Raw genomic sequence first — 19,583 nt, 5'->3', positions numbered from 1 at the left:
CGCCAGAAGCACAACGACCTTGCGTAGCGACCCCTACTGATCGGGCGGGAAAGTATAACGTGGCCTTAACTGGTTGCTTTCATAAACTTTTGTATTGGTGCAAGATCCCATCATTTAGAGTTAAAACTATATTCAGATCCACCGTTATTCCCAATTCTCCTCGTGCACTCATCTCCTGGCTGCTTTCTCTCTGAAGTGTTGGCTAAGTGGATGTTGTGTCTGTCGCATGCATTCATAGTAATAGTCGACATCCTGTGTGTGTGAGAGAGAGAAAGTCCGTCTGTCTGATTCAGTACGGCTACCTTGGCAGCAGCTTTGGGGGGTAACGTGTGTGTGTGTGTTTGCCAGTTTTAAGAACTGGGCTTTCAGAGACGCGACAGTCCGAGTAGCAGCCGCATCCTGTTGCTTCGTTTTAACTGCACCGCAATCGGCTATTTTTCCACAGCATCTCACTCTCCTTCTATCCTCACCCCTTTCCCCTCCCTCCGTCCCTCCCTCTCTCTGTGCGCTAAGGACAGCAGGTCAAGGAGACAGTGATGAGGTACATATCAGTGTGAACCAGAATGTAGATTAGTATGCTCTCCAGGCAGATACACACACATAAATACACACACACACACACACACACACACACACACACACACACACACACACACACACACGCACACACACTCGCTTTCATACCTCTCCATCTTGTGTTGTCTCTGTCTTTATCCCTGTGAAAGGTATCAGGCAGAGGTCAATAATGTGTTGAGCACTATTGATCTGCACAGAAGGTCCTATGTTGTGAGAGGGAGGACGAGGAGAGTGGAGGGGGGAGAGGGATCGATGCTTTTCTGTATAGTCCCATCTACGTACTGTACTCTACTGTACTGTACTGAACCGACCAATCAGATCATTAGTCTTTTGTTCCCCTGATGGACTGTTCGTCAACATTGTGAGGGAAGCACGAGAGCAACAGGGTGTCCTCGCAGCAGCCGAAAGCCACAGAAATGCGGATTAAGACGTCATCGCGTATTAAAGTATGTTCGCCACAGACACGCCATCGCCGTGCCCACAGAGGGGGTGGGCGAGGTTTACGGCACGGTTGTCTCCATTTAGGATGTTTAGGAATCGGAGGTTTTTCTCTCAGGCTTTATGTTGCACGTCTGTTTGTCTGCAGCGTTTCTCAAACCCCCGAAGCTGCTTTCCACAGACTTAAATCAGATAAGTAGTTTCAGTGAAAATGACCTCATCGTCAGAGCTCGCAGTCGACTCATGCTTGCATCTGTGTTGAGGACGTCTCGATAACATATTCAACTATATCGTTTCTGGTAAAACTTCAGAGCTGCAGCTAATGCAGCTGTTTTTTGCTGTTATTGATGAATCATTTGCTTAAAGGGGCCCCAACTGTAACATTTCAGAATCAGAGTAATCTTTATTGTCATTATAACCAAGTACAATGCCTTTTCTTCAAGTGTCAGTGTAAATAAAGTGAACCCGGAACTCAAAACACAAAAGCCACACAGGCAGTTTTGTCAAAAAATAGAATATAGAGTCAAAAATAGAACAGATTTACTTTAAAGAAGTGCAAAAGAGGGTAAGATAAATAAATAGATATTCACAGAGAAGTGTCTTGGATCAGCCACAGTCAGTCACTGATGGGTGAAGGTGCTGGATCTCAGGACTCTGAACCGTTTTCTGCATCAAAATATCTATAAACGATGAGACTTGCATGAACCAAAACCTTTCTCAAATCTGTAGAAATCCATATTTCTACACAAGGTGATGGACCGTTTCATTTTAGTCACCTTTTAATCCCTGGAAGAGAGAGATCTTGTATATTAATGGGTCATTCCTGGTTTTCAAAACCAAATGTGCAATTTGAAACATCGCAATTACATAATTGCAAAGGCTGCAGTTTAATAATTATGTTTTTGACGTCACAGGAAGAGACGTCCGAACGATGCCGAACTGTAGCTCGGTTAAAAAGACTTAACAATCCTAAAAACGAGGCTAAATCTTCAACAATTACCAGGGGAAGCGTTGTAAAATCTCAATATTTAACTGTTTCATGCAGCGGAGCAGTGATGACTCCGCCCACTTTGAGTCGGAACAAAGCCAAACTGTAGCTCAGTTAAAAAGACTTAACAATCCTAAAAACGAGGTTTAATCTCCAACAATTACCAGGGGAAATGTTGTAAAATCTCAATATTTAACAGTTTCATGCAGCGGAGCAGTGATAAAGGCACCAGTTTAAGTTGATATAATTAGCTTGTGTGATAAAGTTAGAAAAAGAAAAGTGCAATAATACATGAACAAGTTTTGTCACGCATAAAGTACAAATACTTGCAGTACAACAAAGTATTGGCATCAAAAAAAGATATGTTTTAACTACCAAACACAATGCCTTCCCATATTTTTCGACTGAGAGCAGTACATTTTATGTAGTAAGGCGAGGGCTGTAGCATGACATAGTACCAGTGCGTTGACATAACAGGCAACAAAGGAGGAAACCTAGCAGCTCGTTTTTATGAGATTAGACTGCAGGAGTTGACGAAATACTGATCGCAAGGGAGTGACGTTTTTGCTACCTGAGTACTATTTTACTGTGGTACCCTAAGGGAAGGGTGTGATAAATGAACAGATGGGGCTGGCTATATTTTTTTTATTTTTTGTTGATACAGGGAAATATATATATATAATTTTTTTTTTTACTCCGCCCACTTTGAGTCGGTACTATTTTTGTAGTGGCAGCTGTGACGGTTGATGTGATCCCACGAACAAGAAAAGCAGAAATTGTCCACATTTGACGAGTCGGCAACAGTGATTTTTTTTTATGTTATTGCAGGTTTGTTATGCTATAAAATAAATGCTAAGGTTAGCGCTTCTCCATCCAGAACTTGGTAAAAACCTGCGTGATGATCTAGAGTTGAGGCCTGCAGTCCAGCTCCTATATTTTTGACAGCCAGGTAACATAAAAAAAAAAAAAAACTCACCTCGTATTATTTTTTTTGTGCACTCATTGAAGCAGCACTGCTGCGGAAGGCCATTAAAATATAGTTTACACTTTAAACCGTGTAAATATGCCCAGACATTTGAAAATGTGTCTCATGGGGGGGGGGGGGGTGTTGCAGCCTCAATGAAAGAAGCGTATTCTTCTCTCTCTCGCTCTCCTGCAGCATGTCGGCCATTAAAAGTCTTTTCAAGTCGTGCTGCCACCCAGCGCTTCGTCTCACGGAAAAACCACGTGCGCGACACGGCCTTCATTAAAAGACTTTCCCCGTACGTTTCAGCGCCGACGATGAATAATTCAGCTCTACTACTAAACTCCCCGTGTTCACTATATCGACTAATTAGCGCGGGCGTTAACGTCGCCTCGCTCCGGACTGTACTGTCACAGGTACGCTCGCACACAAAAAAATCACAACAAATCAAGTTATTCTGATTCGAGGAGGCCATCTTGTTGCTGACGGCGTGCAGTTCAAATTGAAAGGTAGATGTAGGCAGTGTTGTGGGTGTTACTACACAAAAAAAAAGCACAGTTGGATGCTTTTGTATTTCCCCAGGCCAGATGGTTTTAATAAAGAGCATACTAAAAATCTACCTTTGCTTGTGGCAACCACACTCTCTCTTTGTGCTTTTTAGTTTGCGTTCAGTTTCAGAATTCACATTGTTTGTCGTTAACGGTGTCTGACGACGGCGTTAAGCGATCGATAAGCGAACGGAATCGTCTTCTTCTTCCAACTAACTCACTCTTTCCTCCATCTCACTCTTGTGCCTTCGCCTCACTCTTTTCTCTGCGCTCCTGGAGCGGGGGATGCCAGGGGGACAGAGTGCAGATAGGACCTGTCTCCATAGCAACAGCTTCTGCAAGCTGCTGACACCCTACTGGGGGGTGGGAGGGGAGAGGAGGCTTAGGGGAGGAGGAGAGGTTGCGATGGGGAGGAATTGTACAAGGGTTGGGGCACGGGGGAAGGTGTGTATGTATGTGTGTGTGTGTGTGTGTGCTTGTGCTTGTGTGTGTGTGTGTGTGTGTGGAAAAAAAAAATAAGTGAGGAGGGTCACGGAGAGGAGGAAAGATGGAGGAAAAAAGTGAGAGAGAGATGGATGAGAGGGGAGGATGGAGAAGGAAGAAAAGAGGCAGCCGACCCTGCTTCTTCCCCAGGGACTCAGTGGCCTGCTCATGTTCATGAGCAGAATTAGCATAAAGATGGGGGAGGTGTGTGTGTGTGTCATTGTGTAAGTCTGTGATTTTTTTTTTCTTCCTAGTTTTCATGCGTGTGTGTGTGTGTGTGTGTGTGTGTAGTGTTCAGATCGTCATGAGGAGAAGGGGCAATCGGTGCGTTTGCGTACATGCGTGTAATTGGTAAACACGCCGTTGTGTCACGAGTGTAGTGTTGTCGTACGAGTGTAGTATGTTCGTTAAGGTGTGTGTGTGTGTGTAAACTGGTGGAACAGTGGACGCATAAGTGTGTGTGTCTGTGTGTTTGTGAGGGCACCTCCCTCCCCTGGGTCTTAAACCCCCTCCCTGTTCAGGTCCTGTGGTTCTCTCTGAACTGAAGGCCTGCACTTTATGAGCCTGTGATGCAACTCTTTGTGAGTCTGTGTGTAACTTTGTGTGTGTGTGTGTTGTTATGTAAGCACCGTCAACGTGCGTCTCTGTCAACGTGTGTTGACAACAATACAGTTATATCATATTTGACTCCTGGACTGACGCCATACTTCCTCAGGGTTTCTCAAACTCAAATGACCTGGGGGCCAAATGTGCATCTATTGTGGTGAAGAGGGGGGCCGGCCAAGTTAACAAAAAGTGGGGGGGAAAAAACAACTGTAATTAAAATTCGTACCAGGCCCTAACAAGTGTATTTATATATGTAATTGAATGTTGTATATGATACGTTTAATAATGGGATAATTATGACCAAATGTCTTATTATTACTGTTTAAAAACATTGCTTGCAAACATATATTCTGTCACCTCGCTGACAGCTGTGCCTCAGCTACACACTGAGGTTGTGGGCCATGTTTTCATTATAACATGATATTTAATTGGGGGGGCCGCATGTAATCGATTGGGGGGGCCGCCAGTTTGAGACCCCTGCTCTAGATGCCACTTTATAGTATTTTTGAGTATTTTCCTTTTTAGGAAATTTAGAATGCAACTTATGATATTGTTGATTTTCAAAACTTAATGATGTAGACAGTAAAAGTGTTTCTTCTTTCTGTTTAAGAGAATCATTGTATTTGCAGATGACGCGCAACTCTTTACTAAAGACCTCCATAGACTTAACTGTGCTCCTCACTTATTTTTTTCAATAATTTTAGTGGGTTTTATCCATTTTAAATGTTTGTAAAGTCATCTTTATTTAAATATGAGCAGTGTTTGGTACTGCTTTGTAAGTTCTGACCACTGTATTTGCCAAATTATAATGGGAGAATTGTAATATTATATTGTTAAACATGTGCATTAACCGTCGCCTCAGGCTTACTGGAGAGTGAAAATGGTTTTTCAATTAAAGTTGTGTCTAACATTGTGAGCAGAAAACATTGAGGCGTTGTGTCTGTATGTACTGTAAATTAAATTCTCTCTGATTACCCAAATATAAACAAAATTATGAAAATTACAGTGAGGTTAAACATGTAAAATAATGCAATAGGACAAACACAAAGTGGCTCTGTTAAAACAATATGTAAAACAAAGTCATTCATTAGCGCACAGGTTATGGAGAAGCTAACAGCTGCTCCTCAGGATGGCTGTGAATACAATTTTGTCCATATTTCACCTTGAATGATTCATCTTCAGAAGTAAAACTGATGTCATTCTCTCCTCCTCCTCCTCCTCCTCCTCCTCCTCTCTCTGAAGAGTTTAAAGGTTGTAATCAAAGATGCTTTTTCTGAATTAACCATTAAACTTTACATGGGTTATGTAGGGGTTGTAGGAGGAGGAGGAGGAGGAGGGAGTTTGCTGGTATTGCAGATGCAGACACTGCCCCCTGTAGTAATTTGCCACCCAGTGCATCATCATCATACACTATATAGATATTAATGTAGAGCCTCCTCAGACACAAAACAATCTCATAATAATAATTACTTTTATTTCTTGTGTTTTCAGAGCGCAGCGGCAGCGCCGAGCCCGGTGATGGGCAACATGCCACCCAATGACGCCATGCCAGGTGGACCCATGCCCCCGGGCTTCTTCCAGGTATGACCGGGCTGTTCAGCGCCTTCAAACACAACCTTTTTTTCTACCTTTTCTATCATCCTTCTCAAAAACTCTATTTAAATTTCACACCGTATTTGTTTATTCTCTTGATTTTCATCTCAAAATGATTGCTTAAAAATTTAGTCCTGATTTTTTTTTTAAGAACTTCTTAAGAAGGCCGTGACATTTAAACATTTCCCCCCACTTATTGACAACTTGCTTAATTCTTTGATTATAACGAGCGTGTCAATACTTTCACAGCAACCTTGTTTTCTTACACCTTTCAGAAACGGCTTTTTTCAGAGACTCTGTGTCCTACGACGACAGTTACACGGATGTTGTGTATGATCAGTAGAGCTGCAACTAACGATTATTTTCGTAATCGTTTGGTCCACAAAATTTCAAAAAATGTTTGTCAAACCTGTTCTCAAATGTCTTTGTTTTGTCCACAAACAAAATTATTCACTTTTATTGATTTCTTTGTTATGTGGAGCAAAGAAACAAAGAAAATATTCACATTTAAGAAGCTAAAATGATCAGAAATCTTGTTTTAATCAACTCCCGATTTGTTAAAATGAGTCTCTAAAGTAACGCTAAACTTTAAAAACAGACAAACACATTCGCAGTACACAGCTACGCTGGTTATTTGTAGCTTTGCTCTTTTCATTTAATTAACAGACCGCTCCAGTTCGACTGTAGGTGCGCCAACGGCCCTAAAGGAGCTAACGAAGCTAATGGAGCTAAATGGTAAACGGTGCCTGGACTCGTAAACATGACGTCATGGGGGTATTTTTCCGGTCAGTCGTCATGGAAAATCGTCATGCGTACAGCACTAATTAGCGTTAGCATGGATTAATGGCTTTACCGGCATCAATGTTAATGCATATTTACGCATGACGCGTTTCTATGACGACTGACCTGAAAAAGACGCACGCGACGTCATGTTTACGTGACTCCCGCAAAATAAGTCTCTAACGCAACGCTGAACAGACACACACATACGCAGTACACAGGTACGCTGGTTATTTGTAGCGCTGCTCTTTTCATTTTATAAACAGACCGCTCCAGTTCCACTGTAGAGGCGCTAACGTTGCTAACTCGGCTAGCGGAGCTAACTGGTGCCTGGACTCATGAGCAAACACAATGTCACGCTCGTCTTTTTCCGGTCAGCCGTCATTGAAACGCGTCATGCGTTAACGTGCATTAATGTTAGCGCCGTTTACCGCCGCTGAGCACTAGCAAAAAGCTTCAAACCGATTAATCGATTAATTTATTTTAGCTCTAATGATCAGACTAAAAAAAAGAGCCTGTAACACTTTAGTTATGATCGTTCGTTATACTTTTCTTTTTTTTCCCATTTTTGTCCAAACAAAAATGTTTACGCCACCCTTGCTAATTGCACTCGTCACGGACTCTGACGCTCACGGACTCATTGTCACTGCCGCTCTGCTCGCTCCATCTCTTTTCTTCTTCTCTCTTCACTTGGTCAACCATCTCGTATCCATCCTCCCTCCATCCTTCCGTCTTCTCCGTCCAACTCTGACCTGTCCTCGCTCTCTGAGAAGGAAGAATCGGTTTCAGTGTGGGAAATGGCTGGTTTTTGAAGAAAAAGACACACACACACACACATACACGGATATCATACCGACACATGCAGGTGTACACACACACATTATCCACGAGGCAGTGGTGTGATGGACAGCACTGGCATTTGGCAGGCGGCACGATAAGGTGGTGGAGTAGAGTCGCAGAGAAAACACAAGTGACAAGATAGATAGAGAGAGAGAGATGAAGAGTGGAGGAGGAGGAGGAGGAGGATGTGAAGGATCAATGCCACACACTGGTTGTTGTGGCCCTGTGTGTTTGTTTCTGTGGCTACCTTACACTTCATTGTGTGTGTGTTTGTGTGTGTGTGTGTGTGTGTGTGTGTGTGTGTGTGTGTGTGTGTGTGTGTGTGTGTGTGTGTGTGTGTGTGTGTGTGTGTGTGTGTGTGTGTGTGTGTGTGTGTGTGTGTGTGTGTGTGTGTGTGTGTGTGTGTGTGTGTGTGTGTGTGTGTGTGTGTGTGAGGTTAGAGTGAGGCAATGCATGTGTGGTGATGGTGATACTAGTGAGAGTACCACTGTGAATAAGCGAGGAGGAGGAGGAGGGTGGGGTGAGAAGGGGTGAGGAGACGCTCGCAAATGCTATTTATAACATTGGTGCAGGAGTGAGATTGGGCGAGTGAGTGTTTGTGCACGTGTGTGTGTGTGTGTGTTCAGGGGGACTCTACTGAAACTGGAAGCTCTGGTTGTTTTTCCTGCAGATAATACGGTCGATGCTTGTCGTCGTTACGGCCGAGTATTATTATTATTATTTACATGTTTTATACCGGTGCTTGTTGTGATAAGGAATCAGGGCCAAGACCTGAACCCGGTGACCTGGAGGTGACGCCGATCTTTCCACATCAGAGCAGCTGATAGCTTATGTTTTTTTGTGCACATTATGTGTTGCAGACTGTATTATTCCTGTTTTCTATTTGAAAGAATAATGTATAAAATTCTGACTTGGTCTGTCTGCCTACTTTGCACAGTGTGTCTGCACTGCAGTGTGTTTTATATATTTTTGAATAAGAAAATGTAAAAATAAATATATGTATGTATATGTATATGTGTATGTATGTATATGTATATGTGTACGTATGTATATATGTACATCTATATACATTTATTTATATTTTTTAACATTCTTTTTTATTTAAAAACGATATACATATATATGTACTGGACCATATTATTTCTGAGAACACATTTTTTTATTATTATTATTAATAATATTACTCCTGAAACTTAGTCTAGAATTATTATAATAATTTTTTTTTTTTTTTTAATTTCTAGGAAATAAACGCATCTACTGTATTAGTAAAACACAAGATGTTGTACGAAAAAACTGCCAAACCAAAATAATATATAAGAGGATTTTAAGCTGACGACCAAACAGCTGCTTCGACCGTAATATAAAAACAAACTTTCTCAGTCGATTATTGTGAGCTTTTCACTGATTTTTAAAGTCTTACTGCTACACACACACACACACACACACACACACGTTATTTACATTACTGCTGCTTTTTTCAGGAACTCTGACGAGATACAGATGCTTGAGCTCTTTTTTTTTTAACACTGAATTATTGAACATTAGCACCTATAGTGGCTCAAAGCAGGTGCTATTTATTAGAACTACTCTATAAGGTCTACCTTTAAGACCTTAAACAACAAATCTTTCATTGGCCCAACTATAGGTTACAAATACCCTCAGACTCTGAGGTCATCCATATGTGTTGTATTTGTTTGTGCCAGATGCCTGAGAGGGGATACATGGAACATTCCATTTGTCTTTTTTTTTTTTTTTTTTTTGTAAATTGGCCAGCTTTTGTTTTCTGGAAAAGTGTGTGTGTGTGGGGGGGGGGGTGAAGATGAACACAGTGACGGTGACAGAGTGGGAGAGAGGGGGGCTGTGGTATAATGAGTTATTTATTAGGGGTCGTTAACCTCTTTTCTCAGAGATAAATGTCAGCAATAACACAGTGGTGTGTGTGTGTGTGTGTGTGTGTGTGTGTGGAGAAGTCTTTGAGACGCTCTCTTATACGATCACCAGAAGAAGAAAAGAAAAAAACTTTAACTTGTTCACATCAGTAGAGTGTTTGTGGTTTGAAGTTGCCATTAGTGCCTGTCCTGCTGCTGCTGCTGCTGCCTGTCCTGTTGCAGTCAGCCTTTGGCAACACTGCCCCCATGTGGTCCCAGGGACAACTACATGAACTCCTCTGACCTGTGGGTCTCTCTCGTACAGTGGAGCCACCATTGACCATGATTTGTGATGGTGAAGTCTCAAACTGGACCATTACGAACGCTTTCAGTGTTTTATAATAACATTGTTTGTGTGCACACTGTGTGTGTGTGTGAGTGAATATATGTGAAAATATGTGTGTATATGTATATATATATATATATATATATATATATATATACATACATACATACATACATACATACATACATACATACATATATATATATATATATATATATACATACATACATACATACATACATACATACATATATATATATATATATACACACGTGTGTGTGTATATATGTGTGTATATAATGTATATGTGTGAATATTTATGTGCGTGTGTATGTATACACATACACAAATACAAATGTATATATACACATATGTATATACAAATGTCTGTGTATATATGTATATGTATGTATGTATGTATAAAAAGTGGTCTCAATTGTCCAGTTTGCCACTTCACTATCCCAAATTATTCTTTTTTTTTTTCTGTAAAAAAAATTGCGATATCTAACTGAACGTTTTAAAAAGAATTAACCCAACATGCTTTTTGTCCCCCCCCTCACCCTCATGCTCCTCTTCTCCCCTCTCGGACTAAAGACTCCCTCGCTCACTTTGTCCCCCCCCCCCCCATCCCCCCTTCTCATAACTGTGATTGGGCGATTCCTTCAGGTATAAACGGCCACATTTTGGCCCCTCCCACTCTCTGACATGACATCGCTCTTCTTTCTTAAAGGGACCACCTGGCTCTCAGCAGTCCCCCCATGCACAGCCCCCCCCACACAACCCCAGCAACCCTATGATGGGACCCCACGGCCAGGTAAGACAAAAAAAAAAAACACTTTACTCTCAAACACCCCACCCCCCCTATCTCTCTCATCCCTCACCCCCCCACCACTCCCCGTCGCCTCCACACAAGCTCCCTCTCTTTCCATTCACCACTCACACACACACACCTTCTTCTTCTTATATTTTCTTCTTCCTGTCCTTCCCTTGGGCCCCGTTAGCTCGAGTATTTTTGTTTTCCGGGGGGCCGTAGACACCCCCCCATCCCCCACCACCCCCCCACGTTGATGTGGGCCCCTCGGTTATGAAAGCGGAGCATCCAGAGGCAGCTCTTCTACGAGACCCAGAATCAGCTGTCCATCTGCGGGATGAATAATTCACTCCTTTGCCCCTCCCCCAGAGCAGCTAGTATCCGTGTGTGTGTGTGTTTATATCAGGGGGTTTCACACTTATCTGCTCTTAACACACACACACACACCTCCCATCTCCTAGCACCTTATAAATAAATAAATAAATAAATAAATAAAACAGGGGACAGGCACTATGGACAACCAATAACACATAACGCACATTTAGGACAATTAAAGGTGCCATATGTGAGAATGTGGCCAAAAACGGTTACTACATTAATTTTTGACGTAACTGACAACCCGTGGTTGCTCGGCAGCTGAGACTCTACCGACTGCAGTGATTGGTAGACGGCAGTAGGTGGCGCCACATGCAAAAAAAACATGTTTTCAAAACAGATTTGCAGTCTGCAAAATAATTTTTTTAATGCAAATATTTTGTCAGTACTGTTGTTATTGGTGAGTTCAGTTTGTTATATGAACATTATTCCTGAGTCTCTGTGACATATTAGGAGGACTTTACGGCCAGTTGCTTTAGATTTATTTCATAATGCACCCTTAACGTTAGCGACTGTGTTAGCTGCCGATGCTATTGAGGAGGTTTCTTGGTCTCGTGTGCCCGGTGAGACGTGGACGCTGCTTCATTTTAAAGGTGTTCGGAAACTGGTGGGTTGAGTTTTTTTGTGTGTAAGGGACACTGTAAGGGGTTTGTGTCTCTTGGTAAGTACTCCGAGCTAGACCACAAGCCCCGAATCGGCTTACACCGCAGCGACGGCAGGCAGGGAGGGAGGGACCTGTGTGAATGCTGACTTAAATCCCAGTGTTGTGATGATTTCCTCCATCCTACGACGTCCTCGGTGCTCTTCCTGTTTCAGTGCTCCTGGATTTATCACTAACAGAAAGATGTCATTTTCCTTTCCCTTCTTCCATTTCTCTTCCAGCCTTTCATGTCACCGCGGTATCCAGGTGGACCACGCCCCGCACTCCGAATGCCAAATCAGGTACAGAACGGGATTGTCTTACTCATCTTAATGTTGTTTTTTATCAGAAACATGTTGATCACGTCCTTTCCTGCTCTCTCCTCACAGCCTCCTGGGGGAATCCCTGGATCTCAGCCTCTCCTGCCAAATAGTCTGGACCCGACAAGACCACAAGGTATATAGTCCCCAATGTACCGAAGCTGCTTTGTTTAGTGTAATTGTAACACAAGGTGATTCCATTAAGGCTGTAACTAGTAATTAACTTAAATACTGATGTGTAGCAGTAACTAAAATCCATAGCGCCGCTGTTCGACAAATCTAATCTTGTTTAAAGTTCAAGTGTTACTTTATTGTCGATGAAGCCACTGATCCATACGTTCGCTGTCGTTTATCCAGCTCCATGTTGTTGTTGTTGTTATTAACTGTGTTTTGGAGCTGCTGATGAATTCATGAACTTGGGAAAATAATTTTCAGGCATCCAAACAGTTGGTTTTAAAAGATAAAGTCAATAGTCTACTGGTGAAACTGTGACTTGAGCTGCTGAAGCAACAGGGTTAGAATTAATTGGATTAGGATTTAGAGAGTCGTCTGTGGCACGTCTTAGTTCCTGAGTTAATGACTCTTTTTTATTTTTTAAATCTGTGATTCTAGGACATCCTAACATGGGTGGACCAATGAGAATGAACCCTCCTCGAGGAATGGCCATGGGCCCACAAGTAAGAGCTCACACACAATGTTATCATAGATCACTGAAAGAAGATATTCAAGTTTAAGAAGCTGAAAAATTACAGAAATGAGAAAATATTCACATTTAAGAAGCTGAAATGTCAAAGAAAATAGAAAATATTCACATTTAAGAAGTAAAAAATCAAAGAAAATAGAAAACATTCACATTTAATGAAGTAACAAATTAAAGAAAATAAAAAATATTCACATTTAAGAAGCTGAAAAACCGAAGAAACTAGAAAATATTCACATTTAAGAAGTAAAAAATCAAAGAAAATAGATAATATTCACATTTAAGAAGTAAAAAATTAAAGAAAATAAAAAATATTCACATTTAAGAAGCTGAAAAACCGAAGAAACTAGAAAATATTCACATTTAAGAATCTGAAAAATGACAGAAAACAGAAACAAAGTCATGATCAAATTGAATTGATAGAATCAATAAAAACATGCTTGAGAAAACTCACATTCCTCTTCTCGTCTGGCAGAATTATGGCGGCATGAGGCCTCCTCCCAACTCCATGGGCGGTCCCATGCCAGGAATGAATATGTAAGTATAAATCACTTTGGACACCCGAACGCTAGTTATTAAAAAGAAAAATCTGCTTTAATTTGTAATTTGTCTTCACACCATTTCCTCTCTCTGGTTTTCCTTGGCCTCAGGGGTCCTGGAGGAAGAGGGCCGTGGCCCGGACCTAATGCTAACTCTGTGAGTCCGAAAGAAAAACCTTGAATTCTACGTTTTTTTAAAGAATACAACAATAGTTTTTCTTTAAGGGCATTCTAAAGGCTAATTCATAGACATAAGTACAAACTAAAATGCTAATTCCGCCCCGTGTTGTGTGTCCTGCAGATAGCATACTCTTCTTCATCTCCAGGAAACTACGTGGTGAGTTGAAAATCGATCAAAACAAAGCTCAAGATTTTAAAAATAATCTATTTATTTTTGTTTTATTTTATTTTGTTCATCGATCAAGACGTTCCGCCGACGTTTAACTTCCTGTCTATGATTGCTCCTCAGGGTCCTCCAGGCGGAGGAGGTCCACCAGGAACTCCCATCATGCCCAGCCCAGGTGGTGCGTCAGCTAACTACGTCCCCAGCGCTAACACTTGTGCTCATTACTAAAAAACATGCATGCACTCCCTCTGTCTTCCTCGTGTCGCGTCGATTCGCCGTCATCTGATTTCACGCAACTAAAGCGGATTTATTTGTCCTTTGGCTTTAGATTCAACCAACTCCAGTGAAAACATCTACACGATGATGAATCCTATCGGACCCGGAGGCAACAGACCCAACGTGAGTGTCGCGTTATTGAACGTTCAACAAGAAAGAGTCGCAAGTATCAACAGGAAATGATTGGTCCTGATGATTTTAAATGTCTTGTCGGTCAGTTCCCCATGGGACCCGGGCCTGACGGACCGATGGGAGCTATGGGAGCCATGGAACCACACCACATGAACGGATCACTAGGGTCTGGGGATATGGACGGGTTGCCAAAGGTGAGTTTAAAAAAAAACAAAAAACTGTTTCCTGTTTGCGTTATTGTTTATCGACACTTCATTCATCTTCTCTAGAAAATATTCACATTTAAGAAGTAAAAAATCAAAGAAACTAGAGAATATTCACATTTAAGAAGTTAAAAATGACGGCAAGTAGAAAATATTCACATTTAAGAAGCTGAAAAATTACAGAAACTAGAAAATATTCACATTTAAGAAGTTGGAAAATGACAGAAAACAGAAAATATTCACATTTAAGAAGCTGAAAAATCACATAAACGAGAAAATATTCACATTTAAGAAGCTGAAAAATTACAGAAAACAGAACATATTCACATTAAAGAAGCTGAAAAATGACAGAAAACAGAACATATTCAATATTTAAGAAGCTGAAAAATGACAGAAACTAGAAAATATTCACATTTAAGAAGCTGAAAAATGACAGAAAACAGAAAATATTCACATTTAAGAAGCTGCAAAATCACATAAGCGAGAAAATCTTCACATTTAAGAAGTTGAAAAATGGCAGAAACTAGAAAATATTCACATTTAAGAAGCTGAAAAATCACAGAAAAAAGAAAATATTCACATTTAAGAAGCTCAGATCGTTTTTACAGTGTGTTTTTAAATAATTAAAACAAGTTTTCTGATTATTATTAGGTTTGGAAATGTATAGATCAACATTTTTCTGACTTTTTATGGACCAACAACCTAGATAATAATCAACAGATAATTAGATAGATGCAGCTCTAAGAGCATAAATAGAAGTTTAAAAGGTGTAAAATAACGATATAAAACTGATACAACAGTCCAGTTGCAGTGGACATAAGTGACCAAAGTCCAACTGTTTCCTGTTTGCTTTATTGTTTATCAACACTTCATTCATCTTCTCTTTCTTTCTTTCCGCATCTCCAGAGCTCTCCTAATAACATGGGGGGCATGAACAACCCTCCCGGGACGCCACGAGACGACGGCGAAATGGGCGGCAACTTCTTGAACCCATTCCAAAGCGAAAGTGTAAGTAGAGGCGCCCGTGGATGGCAACTGTCGCCCCCTTGATGGGTTAGGTTTGCGTAAATAAACCAGTGGATGAATGCAAGCAGAGAAAGCATAGAAATACTACAAGAAATACAACAAAAAAGGTGTTTATAAAGCCCGTTTTCCACCGATTTTCCTAGCGCGCCTGAACTCAACTTAGCACGGCACGTTTTAGGTTTGTTTCCACTACGATATAGTAGTAATAATAGTGAATAATGACTTGTAAAGTGCTTTTTTTCAATGTAGCAGAATCATTAGAATCGGTTAATTAAAAAAAAGATTTGTTCAGTACTTCCTCCGTGACCGATAAACACCAGACTCCTGTGTTAAATACTGAGATTTTAGACATTTTCCTGCTAATCGTTAGAGATTTAAGCCACGCTTTTAAGGATTATTAAGTCTTTTTAACTGATCTACAGTTCGGCTTTGTTCGGCTTGATTCTCGCGTCGGACGTCTCTTCCTGTGACGGCACTCGCCTACTCAAAGTGGGTGGAGTCATCGCTGCACGGCTGCACGGCTGCATGAAACTTGTTATTTCTGACTTGTAAAAGCAGTTGTTTTCGGTGTAACTGAATCATTAGAATCAGTTCATTAAAAAAAAGATTTGTTCAGTACTTCCTCTGTGACCGATAAACACCAGACTCCTGTGTTAAATATTGAGATGTTAGACATTTCCATGCTAATTGTTGGAGATTAAGCCACGTTTTAAAGGATTATTAAGTCTTTTTAACTGATCTACTGTTCGGCTTTTTTCGGCTTGATTCTCGTGTCGGCCGAGAGCAGCGGCCGGCTTGTGGAAATACAACTGAACTGTGCCTTGACGAGTCGAGTGTACGCACGGACTCGAACAAGACGAGCCATGACCAAACGTCAGCAGCAGCTTGACACGCTATCGCTCCACAGCGGAACAAAGAGCGGCTTTATGTGCCTCCCTTTTCCTGCTCTCCACAGTTCACACTCGATCGCGAACGAGCACATGATCGTCGAGATCTAAATGCAGCGTCCGTGTCCGTCCACGTGTGGTACAGTCAGACACTCGTGTGGTCTGTCCTTCAAAACCGAACCAAACGGATTAGAAGAAACCAAAACGAGCCTCGTAGTTTTCAATGTTCTAAAGAATGCCCGGTGTTCTGCTTGCATTACAGCCGCTTACTAATCACTATATATACTCTCTATATAATCTGTGAAGTGACGATGCATTTTTAGATATAATTACCGTACATCTGAGGTGAAGTCAAGAAGTGGCATTGTGTTTGGCCTGGAGAGCAAGAGGGTTCAACACAGGCCTAAGTTTCTTACTTATTATCAATATCATGTAATAAAATGACACAAATAGTTGGAAAAGTAACAAAATAGTGTTTTAAGTCAAATATCATGAACATGGTTCTTTAAAAGTCACTGAATCAGTAGCAACGGGAATTCTTCACGTGTGAAGATGACGATGAAGGTGGAATGTTCTGTTGCTGCTAATTCAACAATTTATTATATAGGTTGAAAAATTACCACATATTATACATTATACTGAGCTTTGGTTCTTTTACTTGACTTTTTGGACACTTTTTCTGTTTGATAATCAGCTCTTATCCAAACTGTGATTTCAGTGATTTCAGAAATCACTGTTTTCGTATCTGCATCTAAAATTTCATGAATTTGTCGCTTGCAAACAGACTTAAAATGAGCTAAAACTGTCTTCAATCAGCTCTATGGTGTTGTTAAATATGTAAAAACTCTAAATAAAAAAAGAAGCCTGTTACTCGTTGTTTTAGCTTTTCAGGACTGGGTTTGAGCGCCCTCTGGTGTTTAAATGTCTCATCTCTTCCTTCCTCTCTCTCTCTCTTTTTCAGTATTCACCCAACATGACGATGAGTGTGTGATTCTATTTTTTCCTTTTTGATTTTTTTTGTATTTTTGTTTTTGTTTTTAATCCTCCTCAACCACCCCTATTTTTTATTTTTATTTTTATTTTATTTTTTTCCCCTTCACTTCAATCCGTCCTGGATTGGACCACCCTTCACACTCACGCATACACAAAAACACACGACCTCTGCCCTCTCCGACCCCTTCGATACGGGATCCGCTATCTTCCTCCTCCTCCTTCTCACCCACCACCACCACACCTACGGCCCACACAGCCTTGTGGCACGGCCCTGGAGCGCGCTGGGACTCTGATAAAGACGGCGCCCCCTCCTGGTCCTCCTGGAGGAGCATGCGAGGTGACAGGCGGTGTGTGTGTATGTGAACAGGAATCGGCCACAGAGCCACAGGAAGAGGCTGCTCTCTGACTCCGACCCTGGCCTCCCTGACTTCCTGTCGGGGTCTAGACAATGAGCGAGGGGCGAGGAGGACGAGGAGCAGAGAGGGAGGAGAGGGGAGGAGACTGGGGAAACACAGCCCCTCCCCCCGAGGACAAAGTCTCTCAGCTGCAGCCTGGACGCTTCTCTACCACCACTTTTTTCTTTTTTGTTGTTGTTCCCGACACAGATCCAGAAGAGCCCCCCCCACACTCGGTGTGTACATTTTTTTGTGTATGTATTGTATCATTGTTATTATTATTATTATTATTGTATTATTATTATTGTTATTAAGGACATTTTTTTTTTAAGTTTCTTTTTCTGAGGGCACATGATTTTTAATGAAGACAGTACATAAGAATTGTTTGAGCACGCTGCCCCCTGCAGGTGAGAATCCACACATGCACGGTACTGATCGGGCCCCTTTTCAAAGGTCCAGTGTGTAATTATAAGTGACCTCTGCCTTTCGCGAGTGTGTCGGGGGGGGGGGGGGGAACTATGGTAGCCTTTGCAGACCAAAAAAGGACGGAAACACGATTCAATTCGTCCGTTCTGATGTTTCCACGCTTCAGAAACGCAGCTTCTGGCTGATTTGTTTGCTCCAGAACGATGGCAGTGCAGTAATTTTCAGCAATTTGAGGATTTTATTCATTATTGAGACAAGTTTTTGGATTTTTCACCTTCTTAAATCTGAATATTTCCTGGTTTCTTTGCTCCATATAACCAAACAAGTACTCGATTTACCTTAAACCATGAAACCCCAAAATGTTGCACACTGGACCTTTATTTTGAAACTCTCAACAACCCACACCAGGAAGAAGAAGCAGCAGCAGCGCCTCCTGTTTTGTTTTTTTTGTAGCTTCCATGCAGTGTAATAATGCACAGCTCTATTTATTGATGTACTTTTTAATTTGTCTTTTATATCTTTTTTTTGTTTAATTTTAATTTTTTTGGAAGTGTTTGTTATTCCTGGTCTTTTTGTTATAACTGCAGAACGAGTAGCAGCCGTGTAAATATGCAGATCCGCTCTACTTTACTACGACATCACTTCCCCCCTCTCTGCGTCCGAGCCCTTAAAGGTGGTGCTCAAGTGTTTTTTCTGCTTCTTCTTTTGTTTTTATTTTTGTGCTGCTTCCACTTACGCTCACTCCTGTGTTTCTCGTCTCTGTTGACCTGTAGTGAACACTTGGATTGTGTTTTTCTGTTCTTTTTCCTCCACACACTGTGATGCGTTCAGCTAACGCACACCTCCGAACTCCCTCTTTTTTAACGTGTGGCATCACACCTCCATCCTTTCCCCCCACAGCAGAAATAATAATAATAATAATATAACAACACCCAAGAGCCTCACTTTCACTCTCCCTAACTGATTTTTGTACAACTCTCCCCATCTTTATTCCCCTCCCTGATTATTATTTCCTCTTCGTGTAAATACTGTAAAATGCATTTTGATATCATTGACATGTTTTGATATTTCTGGATCACCAACTCGGAAAAAAAACAAGCAAACAAACAAACAGAAAAGGCGTGGTTTTCCGGGGGGTGTGTGTGTATTTGTTCAGAGGAAAAACTGGAGCTGCTATAGACGAAAATATGCTATTTCACCTCATCACCGACGGACGGCGGCGGCGGGGGTCAAAGGGCACGAGGGAGGAACATTTTTCCTTTTTAAGAACAGTATATTAAAACATTTATCCTCCGTTCTCTGCTTCTGTTCAGGGGTTTTTTATGTTCAATTTTAAATTTTGGAAGATCAGAGGTCAGCGATTCGCGATAAAAGGCGAATTTGTCGACCTCTGACACACACACACACACACACACACACACACACACACACACAGGATACAACACAACAGGGACCAGAGACTTAACTATGAAGGATTTTTTTTT

At 41.3% G+C, this 19,583-nt stretch overlaps 1 protein-coding gene across 18 annotated transcripts in view; it reads left to right on the top strand.

Moving 5' to 3' along the window:
- The window catches only part of LOC310929690 (single-stranded DNA-binding protein 3), a gene marked incomplete at its 3' end in the record, with an annotated part of 40,870 nt that extends 23,186 nt beyond the window's left edge, over positions 1–17,684 (top strand). Inside the window, exons 5-17 of one of the 18 annotated variants that reach the window (XM_083892515.1) lie at positions 6,095–6,184; positions 10,761–10,844; positions 12,099–12,158; positions 12,246–12,312; positions 12,789–12,853; positions 13,352–13,413; positions 13,527–13,572; positions 13,717–13,752; positions 13,885–13,939; positions 14,090–14,160; positions 14,256–14,363; positions 15,279–15,380; positions 17,535–17,684. In XM_083892515.1, the coding sequence (XP_083748641.1) occupies positions 6,095–6,184; positions 10,761–10,844; positions 12,099–12,158; positions 12,246–12,312; positions 12,789–12,853; positions 13,352–13,413; positions 13,527–13,572; positions 13,717–13,752; positions 13,885–13,939; positions 14,090–14,160; positions 14,256–14,363; positions 15,279–15,380; positions 17,535–17,684 (996 nt within the window). Of the gene's footprint in view, positions 1–6,094; positions 6,185–10,760; positions 10,845–12,098; positions 12,159–12,245; positions 12,313–12,788; positions 12,854–13,321; positions 13,414–13,526; positions 13,573–13,716; positions 13,753–13,884; positions 13,940–14,089; positions 14,161–14,255; positions 14,364–15,278; positions 15,381–17,246; positions 17,277–17,534 lie in introns of those variants that run through there. The other 17 variants (XM_083892525.1, XM_083892529.1, XM_083892528.1 and 14 more) reach the window with 17 other exon arrangements.
- Positions 17,685–19,583: the final 1,899 nt, after the last annotated feature.

The sequence above is a fragment of the Microchirus variegatus genome (genome assembly GCF_963457635.1).
Source record: "Microchirus variegatus genome assembly, chromosome: 7".
Classification (NCBI taxonomy): Eukaryota; Metazoa; Chordata; class Actinopteri; order Pleuronectiformes; family Soleidae; genus Microchirus; species Microchirus variegatus.
The sequence above is the reverse complement of the archived record's forward strand: the minus strand, read 5'-3'. Positions and strand labels throughout refer to the sequence as shown.